The sequence below is a fragment of the Chinchilla lanigera genome, unplaced genomic scaffold (assembly GCF_000276665.1).
Source record: "Chinchilla lanigera isolate Chin_1 unplaced genomic scaffold, ChiLan1.0 scaffold00108, whole genome shotgun sequence".
NCBI lineage: Eukaryota > Metazoa > Chordata > Mammalia > Rodentia > Chinchillidae > Chinchilla > Chinchilla lanigera.
The window spans coordinates 4200380-4212095 of NW_004955509.1; the positions used below are offsets into that span (position 1 = coordinate 4200380).

The window sequence follows — 11716 nt, forward strand, 5'->3', positions numbered from 1 at the left end:
AAACCTTTGCCTTCGCTTGGAATTGTAGACACCTCTCAGGAGGGATTTTTTTTTTTTTTTTTTTTTTTTTTTTTTTTTTTTTTGCTGGCCCCTGTTGACTGGTCAGAAGACAGCTAAAAGGGGAAGTTGTTTGGGTGGGTACTTAAGTTTCTTTCTGACAGCTGTTCCCCAAGCTAGAAGAAATGAGCTGGGTTTTTTTAGAGGGGTGCCGTGGTTTTTTCTCATGGTACATGGATGTTACGTAATACCCAGTTCCGGGTATTGCTCACTTCTTCTGGCTTAAAAAAAACGGGGGAGAGCAAATCGAAAATATTTAAATTGGAAGGCAAGTTCTGAAATTAAACGTTGTACTTTTGGCCTGATGTTCTGACCTTAAGGAAGCAAGAGTTGGTAAACTCCCAAATGTTTACTCTTCTGAACTGCCGTGTAAACCCAACTTATTCCCAAGTCAGCGTATGAGTATATCATTAGGCTGTGGATAATGTGTGTGCTCAGTAGTTGGAGACCGTAGCAGTATTGCTCTGGCAAGTAATGAAAGCATTCTCGCTTCCTGAGTGTGAGGCCCAGCCGACTGCAGAGTAGCCCGCCCCCAGTCGTAGCCTGGCTTCAGCTGGCTCTAATGTTTGCTTTTTGCAAAGCCCTGTCTGAGAACAGTGAGCTCCTCCCACAGTGGCCTGGACTGCTCTAACATAAAGGTCAGCAGGCAGCCCAGCAGAGTGGCTACTTGTCTCTGTAATGTACATGCATGTGTATTTCCTTAAAACCTACTGTAGGCCTCTGATTCTGCCACTACAACTTTATTGGTTTGCTTTTTTCTTCCTCCGCCTCATCTACATCCTCTTATTCCAGGACACAGCATCGTTGGTTTTGCCATGTACTATTTTACCTATGACCCATGGATTGGCAAATTACTATATCTTGAAGACTTCTTTGTGATGAGTGATTATAGAGGTACACAGTTTCATTCCAGGCGGGGGGAGGTTCTAAAATGAACCTCTATGTCCTTACAGTGAAGTTTTCAATTGTACTTCTCCCTTTCAGGTTTTGGTATAGGATCAGAAATTTTGAAGAATCTAAGCCAGGTATGGCCTAGTTGGGGGTTTCTGAGTTGGGAAGGGTGATTGGGTGATCGCAGTGACTGACTCAAAATTGGGTTTTGGAATGCAGGTGAAATGTCACCGTGTTGTGTTTTCTCCCGATAGGTCGCCATGAAGTGTCGCTGCAGCAGCATGCACTTTTTGGTAGCAGAATGGAATGAACCATCTATCAACTTCTACAAAAGAAGAGGAGCTTCTGATCTGTCCAGTGAAGAGGGGTGGAGGCTCTTCAAGATTGACAAGGAATACTTGCTCAAAATGGCAGCAGAGGAGTGAAGTGTGCTAGTATAGAGGATGACAACCTCCATTCTATTTTAGAATAGATTCTCGACTTACCTTGCTTTCTGTCCTGTTTGTAGTGAAATAATAGAATGAGCACCCATTCCAAAGCTTTATTACCAGTGGCGTTGTTGCATGTTTGAAATGTGGTCTGTTACCAATGCAGTCCTGTGTGGTTTGGAGTCAGATTTCTCCTTGAACATCTTTTGATAAACAACAAGGTGGTGTGATCTTTATATGAAAAAAAAAAACTTCATTCTTGTGAGTCATTTAAATGTGTACAATGTACACACTGGTACTTAGAGTTTCTGTTTTGATTCTTTTTTAATAAACTACTCTTTGATTTAATTGCTTGTGGAAGCATTTTTACTAATCCTTCTGTCCTTACACATTTTTCTTGTTGAGTATAAAATAAAAATGACCCAAATATCAATAGATAACAAAAATCACTTAAAGAGAGTCGTTAACCCAATTTAAAATTTTTCTGGTCACACTGAATTCCAGTCTGTAGCAACACATGAAACTTGACTTTAGATCGATAGCATTGTACACTTCATCCAACAGAATTTCTCGAAGAGCTCAAGTTTGAAAAACCAGGTTACTGCCCTGCAAGAGCAAGGTTCTGAGTTCAATTTCCGGTGCCAAAAAACAAAACAAAAATAAATAATTAAAGAACCAGTTTAGAAAAAGGCCCACAGGTGAGAAAGTCCAAGTTGTAAGAGTAAAATGTGGAGGCAGGTTTATGAAACACAAAATCAGAAAGGGAAAAATCCCATCTCACATAGAATACTTGTTTTATTTCTGACATTTTATTGCTGCAGTCTGGAGATGAGACCCAGGGCCTCCTGTGTGCCAGGCAAGCACTTTGCCACTTTACCACACCCATCACAGCCAAGATGGCACATTTGTTATGGGAAGTTAGGGAATTAAAAGGAAACCTGCAGACGAAGTGCAACACGGGGACAAATCTGCTAAGTAAGTTCGGGGCACTGTGTTACAGAACGGCTTCTATAGTAGAGAAACAATAGGTGCCTTTCAAAGTACCAGGGAGAAGAAACAAAGGCTTTCTCAAGGACTGAAAATGAAACGAGGCAAAGAAAAAGTTTTCTCCTTAGACATGCAAACCCTTTATTACTCATGTTGACCAACATTCCTAAACCCACTAATTTCTACAATAATGAAAATGATAGTTGATAGGAACCACTGTACACTAACGTCCAAGAGTCAAGTCTCCCGAGAGAAGTCGTAAGCTACCTGAAAAGCAATACCTCTGAGTTGTCCAGGAAAAGAGTAACTGCACTTGCCAGTTTCCTACATTCCTATCAGCGCCTCTTCTGGCTTCCTAGGTTAGAAGGCAGCCCCTGGAGAAGTGGGGATGTGTACTGTGTTTAACACAGGAGGGCTTTGGAATTTATGGGTGTTGCAGAGAGCGTGCCGGGAAACAGGTTTACATGGTCTGCTCCCATCCGGGACCCTGCTAGCATAGCAAGCGACAAGGGAAGGCCGGCAAAAATGAAACACAAAGAGCCCTGTAACAAGATATTTGGAAAATTGTGTTTCAGGAACTGGACCTTGCTGACTATGGTTAAATACAGTATATAAGTAGGTTAACTGAGTGAGTTACTAAATAATTATTTTCTCATCCTTCTTAGAGTTTAGCCTTAAAGGCCCAGGGTTATCAAGAAAGCTTTTTTGGTTTTGTTTCTGGAGACAAGGTCTCGTATGTAGTTCAGGCTGGCTTGAACTCACTATGTAGCCCAGGCTGGCCTCAAATTTCCATGGATCCTGGATCCTCCTGCCTCAGCCGAGTGCTGAGGTTACGGGAGTGTGCCAGCGCACCTGGCAAGAGGAAAGCTTTCGTGAAGCTTTGCTGTCCACTTTGGAGAATCCCCTGAGTGTGAAGTGCGGAGGTGGTCATGGGCCCGGCTCTGTACTTTGAGTTCTCCTTGAGCACTTGGAGCTGGACGCAGGGCCTGAGACTTGTCCTGAATAAGCAGATCCTGTCCTTTCTGAGCCCCTCAGGTGCATTCCACGCTCCTGCACCACCGGGCCACAATGTGCACACTGCCTGGGGCTCGGCCTTTGGGACAAGCTAACCTCGCCGTCCCCAGATGGCAACAAGGACTGCCCTGCTCTGCTGCCCAGATGAGAACAGGCTGTCTGGACACAGCGGGGCCAAGCCACCAACGAAACGACTGTGTGGCCCCAAGCACGCCCCCTCGGGCATGATATCATCGGCATGGGTGCCTTCAGGCAAGATCCTGGGGTGCCATCCCGAAGCTGCGGGCGTGGGGGGGGACCAATAGAACAGTGTGTGCTGCACAATGGCCCAGACCGGCCCAGACCAGCCCGGACCACCCCCCGTTTCCAGGCAGAACCAAGACAGAGGTAAGAAAGAAAGAGCAAGAGAGGGGCAAAAGAGCAAAGGAAACTGGAAATGAAGGGACTGTGGGAGTCAAGTAAAAATTTGCTGGAAAAGAACTGCCAAATGTGCAGCGGTTGGTTCCCTCACCAGCATTGGTACAGAGCTTTCAGAGACCTAATTTCAATGGATTTAAAAAGACATCAAGGCCAGGCGTGGTGATGCACACCTGTAATCCCAGCACTTGGGAGGCTGAGGCAGGAGGATCACCGTGAGTTCAAGGTCAGCCTGGACTACATGGCATGACCCTGTTTCAAAAAACAAACAAAAAAAGCATCAAAGTTTTTAAGTGATGGACTAAACTATAATAGTTATTGATGTACGCTTTGAGAATAAAACTGTAGGGCCTGGGATTTAGCTCACTGGCATAGCACCTGCCTGAGTCCTGAGTTCAAGTCCCAGTACCAAAAAAAACTTTTTGTCTAATGAGAATAAAACCGTAAAGACACATAAGGAAGCCCTTACTATAAAAGGAATAGCTGCTTTGGAGGCCTGTTGTCATTGTGATGCAGTGCTTGGTGCAGTTCCTGGAGTGGCTAGCATCATTGTTTTGTTCTGTTTTGTTTTACTGGGAATTGAACCCAGGAATGCTCTGCCATTGAGTTACATCCCCAGCCCTTTTTATTGAGACAGGATCTCGCTAAACTGCCCAGGCTAGGCTCAAACTTGAGATGCCCCTGCCTCAGCCCTTTCAGTAGCGGGAATTACAGGTGTGCAGCAGAGTTGGGTTTTTTTCAACCAGATTTTATTGGTACATTTTAGATATACATAATGATCACATTCATTGTAGAGAATTTGTACCTGTACATCATATAACTTGGGTTTTTTCCCATTCCCCCCATCCTCCCTTCAACCCCTCCTCCAGTAGAGGGTTTCTCTTGACCTGGGCAATAGTTGGAAGGGTGTCCCTTTACTTTAAAAAAAAAATCAGGGTCTTTTGGGATGGGGGTACAACTAAGTGGTAGGGCACTTGCTCAGCATGCATGAGGGGTGGGTTTAGTCACCAACTGAAACAAAACAAACAAACAAAAACAAATAAATGTGGTCTCACTGTTACTGAGGCTGGCTCCACTCCTGGGCCTCAAGACATCTTTCTGCCTCAGCCTCCCGAGTAGCAGGATGTTATGGTTTACATGTAGATGTTCCCCCAAAGCCTCATGTGCTTATAGGTGGGGCTTCTGGGAGGTTACTGGATCATGGGGGTGTGATACTCTTTAGTGGATTCATCCACTGATGAGATTATAGCCAAGTGTGATGTTGGGAGCTGAAGCTTGGTGGGAGGAGGTGGGTCACTGGGCGCATGGCCTGGAAGGGTGCATCTCCCTCCTCCCTCCTTGATCTCTCTCTCTCTGCTTCCTGCTTGCCATGCTGTGGACTGTTTCTCCTCTGCAATCTCCCTGTACCATGCTGGCCTACCTTGGTGCCAGCCAACTATGGACAGAAACCTCTACAAACTGTGAGCCAAAAAAAACCCTCCCTTCCTTAGAGCTGTGGGTGCTGGGTACTGTGTCTCAGTGATGAGAAAGTAACTAAAACACAAGGGGGCTGGGGATTTAGCTCAGTGGCAAAAGCGCCTGCCTGGCAAGCGCAAGGTCATGAGTTGGGTTCCCGGTACTGGAGAAAAACCAAAAAAAAAAAAAAAAAAAAAAAAAGATTCCTGTATTCTCTCAGGACAAAATTATTTGGGGCTGGGGATTTAAGCTCAGCGGCAAAAGCGCCTGCCTGGCAAGCGCAAGGTCGTGAGTTTGGTTCCCGGTACAGGAAAAAAACAAAAAAAAAATAAATAAATAAATAAATAAATAAAGCACAAAGGACTGGAGGGGTGCCTGGCCTTCCTTTTTTTTCTATTTTCTAAGCTATACTTTGGTTTGTGTGATTGGTTATAAAAGGTGAGGACTGAGCGGAGTTTGGTGGTACATGCCTATAATCCCAGCACTCGATAGGCTGAGGCAGGAAGATCACCACGAGTTCAAGGCCAGCGTGAGCTACATAGTGAGTTCAAAACTAGCCTGAACTACATAGCAAGACCCTGTCACAAAACAAAATAAAAGATTATAATTAAGCCAGGCTTGGTGGCACACACCTGTAGTCCCAATACTTAAGAAGCTGAGATAGGAGGATTTTGAGTGTGAGGTCACCTAGACTGTACAATGAGACCCTGTGTAAAAAAATGGAATCAAAATATTTTTAGGAATCAAAATATTTTTAAAGCAAAAAAAGTATAAAATTTAGAACCTGAAACCCCACAACATCAGCCCAATAAAGGTGCAAAGCAATTATAAAGATGCTTCTTTAAACACTGAATTGTAAAATAGGGCATGGAGATAAACACCTGCAATTCCAACACTTCAGAGGCTAAGGCAGGAGGATTGCTCCAAATTTGAGGCCAGTCTGGGCTACACCATGAGTTCAAGACCAGCCTGGACTACACAGCTCAACTCAAAATACCAAAGTGTGGGGGGATGAATTTGAACTCTAAAGCAAAATCTACACAATTCGAAGTCACCAAGTAAGACAACATGTTGTGGGTAAATTATCTAAAAGAAAAGAATAGTGATAAACCTAGCAAAGAAAAACAATCCATTTGGGCAACACCCCTGTAGAGACAGATTTAAGATCACTATTTTAAAAAAATTTAAAAAAAAATCACTATTTTACTAAAATATTAAATCCAACATAATCACTTGGGAGCAACAGTATTTTAAGACTGAAGACTTGCCAATTGTTACATCAGGATATTTTGGGGTTTACTCTTTTTTTTTTTAAAATAACTGTTATTTGTTAAGTCTAGGATGTCCCTAAAAGACTTATGAAATCAATTTTTTTTGAAACTGTTAAAGGAAGAAATAACTATGTGTGTCTGTGCACAGGCTTTAGACATCCTGTTATTGATAGGACAGGAGGGTCAACAGTAGGACATGATTGTCACCATCCTACCAGAGCCCAGGATCATCAACCACTTAGATGCCAATGGGTGCCAGTCTTTCTAGGGAAAGAAAGCAGAGTCTTCGAGCCAGGTGTGGTGGTACACACCTGTAATCCCAGCACTCTGGAGGCTGAGGCAGGAGGAGCACCACAAGTTTGAGGCCAACCTGGGACGCATAATGAGTTCTAGGCCAGCATGAACTATAAACAAACAAAAAGACAGGGTGGCTTTCACCAAAATGTAAAATAAACAATTCAGAAGAAACTTAATGAATTAGTGAGGCCTTAGACCCACTCTGTCCATGTCTGGGAGTCTTTGTACCAGGTACTCAGCAGAGCCAACAACAGATGACACCTGCAGCAAGACCCAGAACAGACGTCACTGCCCCTTGAGGTAAGTGGCTGCCATGCCCTAGGAGCAGGCCGTGGTGCGCAGCTGCCCCCAGCCTGGCCTGCGTGGCCTTGCTCAGCCTCTGCCAGCAGCCATGTCTTACCCCAGAATCCCATCTGCCTGACTGGCGCCATTTTGTTTTTTCATTCCTTCATTATCTCTTCCTGAGCTGTCACCTCGGGGTGACCTTGTGCTTCATTCTCCTCCTTTCCCTCAGAGTTTCCAGTCTGAGCTTCAAGCCAGTCAGCTGTTACCTACAGCTCAGACCGACAGGCAGCCCACATCCTCACCAAACCCACGCCATCATTGCCTTTGCTGTCCCACCTATCAAAGGCCACCACATGCCCTTGCTCTAATATTTTCCCAGCACTCTATTCCCCCATCAGCTCTTTCTCTCTGTGGCTCTTATCTGGCCAGCGAGTGTTCTGGTAGCTTCCCGATGGTTATCAACATACTAGTGAACGATACAGCTAACATCAGTACTCCCCAGAAACATGGGCCTCTTCCCGAAAGTGTTAAAGACGCCATACTCCAGGGATACCTGTGTCCCCTTGCTTGTCGCAGCACAGTTCAAAATAGCTAAGCTCTGTAACGCAGCTAAGTACCCATCAATGGATGAATGGATAAAGAAAATGTGGTATTTGTACACAGTGGAAGTTTATTCAGCCAAAAAGGATAGATTCATGTCATTTGTAGGAAAATGGATGAGTCTTGAGACCACCGTGCTAAGTGAAATAAGCCAGAGAGAACATTAAATACTTCAGGGTTTCTCTTATGTGAGAAACCCAAAACATAAATAAATTAAAGAGTAACATGGCCAGGTGTGGTGGTGAACGCCTGTAATCCCAGCACTTGGAAGGCAGAGGCAGAAGAATTGCTATGAGTTTGAGGCCAGCCTAGGCTACACCATGAGTTCAAGGCCAGCCTGAGCTACACAGCAAGACTCTGTCTCAAATAAAACAAAAGAGTGAAATGAAGCGAGACTTTTTGAAGATGGAGAAGAGGAAGAGAGACAGTGGGTTGGAAAAGGTATCAAAAATGATCAAGATATATTATGTTTACATACCAACTCCCCCCGAACAAATGTGAATGTCATGTATTGCAAACATAAACCAACAATAACAAAGAAAGTGTGTGCTAAATATATAATAATTTCCATACATTACTATCTCATCTAAGTCTCACAACCACCCTACAAGGTGGGTACTGTCTTGGCTACTTTCTCATTGCTGGAACAAAATACCCGACAGCCACAGTCTAAGGAAGGAAAGGTTTATTTTGACTCACACTTTGTAGAGGTTTCAGTCTGTAGTCGGCTGTCTCCAAGCCGGGTCAGCATGGCAGAAGGGATGGCACAGGAGAAATAACTCATGCCATGGTGGCAGGAAGCAGAGAGGGCTCGGGGGAGGGGGAGGGAGATACATATAATCTCCAGGCCCCACTCCCAGTGACCCACCTTCTCCCACCAGGCTTCACCTCCCCATATCACACCCAGCTGCAAACCCAGCCACAGACTAATCCAGGATCACACACCCATGATCCAGTCACCTCCCCAAAGCCCCACCTATAAGCACATGTGGCTTTGGGGAGACCTCTAGATACAGCCATAACAGGTACTATTATCAGTTTCTTTCTCGTTCTGTGTGTGTGTGTGTGTGTGTGTGTGTGTGTGCACGTGTGTGTGCAAGAGAGACTCTTTATGTATTCCACGCTGGCCTAGAGCTCTCTATGTAGCCCAGGCTGGCCTTGAACTTGTGATTCTCCTGCCTCAGTCTCTTAAGTCCTGGGATTTCAGGCATGTGCCACCAGTATGGCATCTGTTTTTGAGACAGGGTCTCACTATGTAGCCCCAGCTGGCCTCAAACTCCCAGAGTCCTCCAGCCTCAGCCTCCCAAGTGCTGGGATTACAGGTGTGCGTCACCATGCCTGGCTGGCTTTTTTTTTTTTTTTGGTACTGGGGATCAAACTTAGGACCAGGCAGGTGCTTGTACCGCTGAGCTATACCCCCGGCCTGGCACGTTTTTAAAATACTGAGTCTTACCATGTTCCCCAGGCTGTCTTGAACCCTGGACTCAAGTGACCCTCCAGCCTCAACCTTCCAAGTAGCTGGGACTACAATCACATCCCACCATGCCTAGCTTCTAGTTTCTTTTTCTATTGAGAAACTAAATCTCAGACACATTAAGTTGTCCAAGACCACACAGCTAGACCTGGAAATCAAGCTCCAAACCAACTGCACAGTCCCTGGGGAATTCCTGCCATGTATGATTACTAGTAATATAGTAAATGTAATTTCAATCACTACCAGGCATATGACAATTCCATTTTCTTTAAAAGGAATCCAAAAATAAAAATAAAAAAATAAAAGAGGTCCATGTTATTCAAGTTTAAGAAACACTGCTGTAATCATTATGCAATACTGTCTCCTGTTTGATTTTTTTAAGTGCCATGGAGTGCACACTGTAATCGCAGCACACAGGAGGCTGAGGCAGAAGAATCACTGGGAGCTCGAGGCCAGCCTGGGATGCATAGTGAGACCCTGTCTCAAAGAGCCAAAAAAATTAAAATAAAAAGTACCACGGAGCTGGGGATGTGCCTCAGTGGTAGAGCACATGCTTAGAACACACAAGGCCCTAGGATTGATTCCCCATGCTGTGGGAAGATAAAAAGTTCCAAAGCTCATCACATAAGTGATATTTTTCCATCAAGAGGTGAGTGGCTTATATCTGTGCTACTAGCAGCCATTAGTTAATATCAGTATTTAGGTCTATTGATTCATTAAGAGTTACAGAATGGTGATATTCTATTTTTCTTTTGTTTGTTTGTCTTTTGAGACCAGATCTCCTATGTACCCCAGAATGGCCTGGAACTCACTGTGTAGCCCAAACTGGCCTTGAACTGGTCGTGATCTTCCTGCCTCAACATCCTGAGTCCTGGGAGTATAGGTGTGCGCCACCATGCCTAGTCCTATTTCTATCATTCCTTCTTCATTTATGAGCTAGGCTGCTTTTACAAAGAGAATTCCCTTGCTCAGTTTCTCATCCCTGAGATACAATACCCAACACCCACCCCTTCAAGGAGGAGAGGGTTTATTCCTGCTCACAATGGGGAAAGGTTTCAGTGCATAGTCAGTTGGCTCCAAGGCAGAGTGGCATGGAAGAAGGGCATCACAGAAGAGAAACAGTCCATGGCATGGTGGCAGGAAGCAGAAAGGGATCAAGGGAGGAGGAGGGATGTAAACCATTGCAGGCCACACCCACAGTGGCCTACCTCTTCCCATCAGGCTTCAACTCCCACATCACACCCAGCTATAAGCCCGTCAGTGGATAATCCAGGTTCACAACCACAATCCCCTCTCCTCCCTAAAGCCCCACCTGTGAGTGCACCAGGCTTCAGGGACATCTACATGTAACCCTAACACCCCCATCTTGGGTTTCATTCCCCAGAAAAGGTAGGCTAGATGCCTAATTTTTCCCTCCTGTCTTCAAAAGAATAAATTGGGTTCTGCAGCATCTTCTCCTTAGGCCATTTTTCTTTTGAGTAACATTATTAACTCATGCCTCTTACCATTTCCTGTGTCTTAATTTATCGCCATTATTTTTCTTATTGAAGCTCAGATTTACCTAATGCCCAGTGAGGGCTGCTTCAAGTTAGCTCCATACTCCTTTGTACTCGTCAGCTTCCCACTGTCAAGTTGTCACAGGCTCAACTTGTCCACTTCCCTCCTCGGCCAACATCAATGGCCAGGTCTTTCAGAGCTGTGGCTCAGAGGAAGCATCTACTGAGAACAGGTGATGTTCATTCCTTCTGAGGCTCCATTTTGATAATGACATGGGTATGACATGGGCACAGCAGAGAGATCCTTTTAAACAGAACAAAAAGTGGTGGCACTCACTGCAAGTTTGCTTGGGTGGGAGGCACCCACTGTGGGCCAGCCTGTGGCTGTCTTCCACCTCCTTGATTAGCTGCTTTCTTTCATCAGTAACAAGAAAGAGGTGCTTTCAATGCAGCTAAATCCACAGCCATACTGTTTCCTGGCAGGGCAAAAGGATCCAGAGCCAGTTTACATCTGTGGAGCACAACCTAGAGTCAAAAGAAACTTAAATTACCTATGAGCTCTTTTTTGTTCATGGAAATAAAAATAAACTTCAAACCAGGCATGGTGGCACACATCTGTAATCCCAGTACTCAGGAGGCTGAGGCAGGAGGATCACTGTGAGTTTGAGACCAGCCTGGGCTACCTAGTGAGACCCTGTCTGGAAAAAAAAAGTGTCACCAAAAAATGTTTACTTTCCCTAACTGTAAACATCCTGGGGACAAGGGCTGTGACCCAAAATCTTTATTTCCTCAAGGCTTCGTTCTGTGCTTGGGGCACAATAGGCAGCTGTAAAATAAATGGAAAAGACTGGCATGCCCCTTTGCCGTATCCCACCCTACACTGTAGAGTGTGGGGGGTTTTCTTTCCTCCCTTTTTTTCTCTCTTTTTACTTGGCTTACACTCACTCTGCAGAGCCTGATTTTCCCTCCCCCTCTGTTTTTTTCCTATTGTTACTAGATGTGAAATGTTGCCACTGTAAATAAATAAAGAAATGGAATAAAGCA

At 44.8% G+C, this 11716-nt stretch overlaps 1 protein-coding gene across 2 annotated transcripts in view; it reads left to right on the plus strand.

Annotated features, from left to right (window-relative positions):
* Sat1 (spermidine/spermine N1-acetyltransferase 1) overlaps positions 1-1724 on the plus strand; it is a 3228-nt gene extending 1504 nt beyond the window's left edge. For both annotated transcript variants that reach the window (XM_005407833.1, XM_013506302.1), the window contains 3 exons: positions 850-951; positions 1042-1082; positions 1203-1724. In XM_005407833.1, coding sequence (XP_005407890.1) covers positions 850-951; positions 1042-1082; positions 1203-1373 — 314 coding nt within the window. In that variant the 3' untranslated portion in view covers positions 1374-1724. The remainder of the gene's footprint in view (positions 1-849; positions 952-1041; positions 1083-1202) is intronic.
* The last annotated feature ends 9992 nt before the right edge of the window (positions 1725-11716 follow it).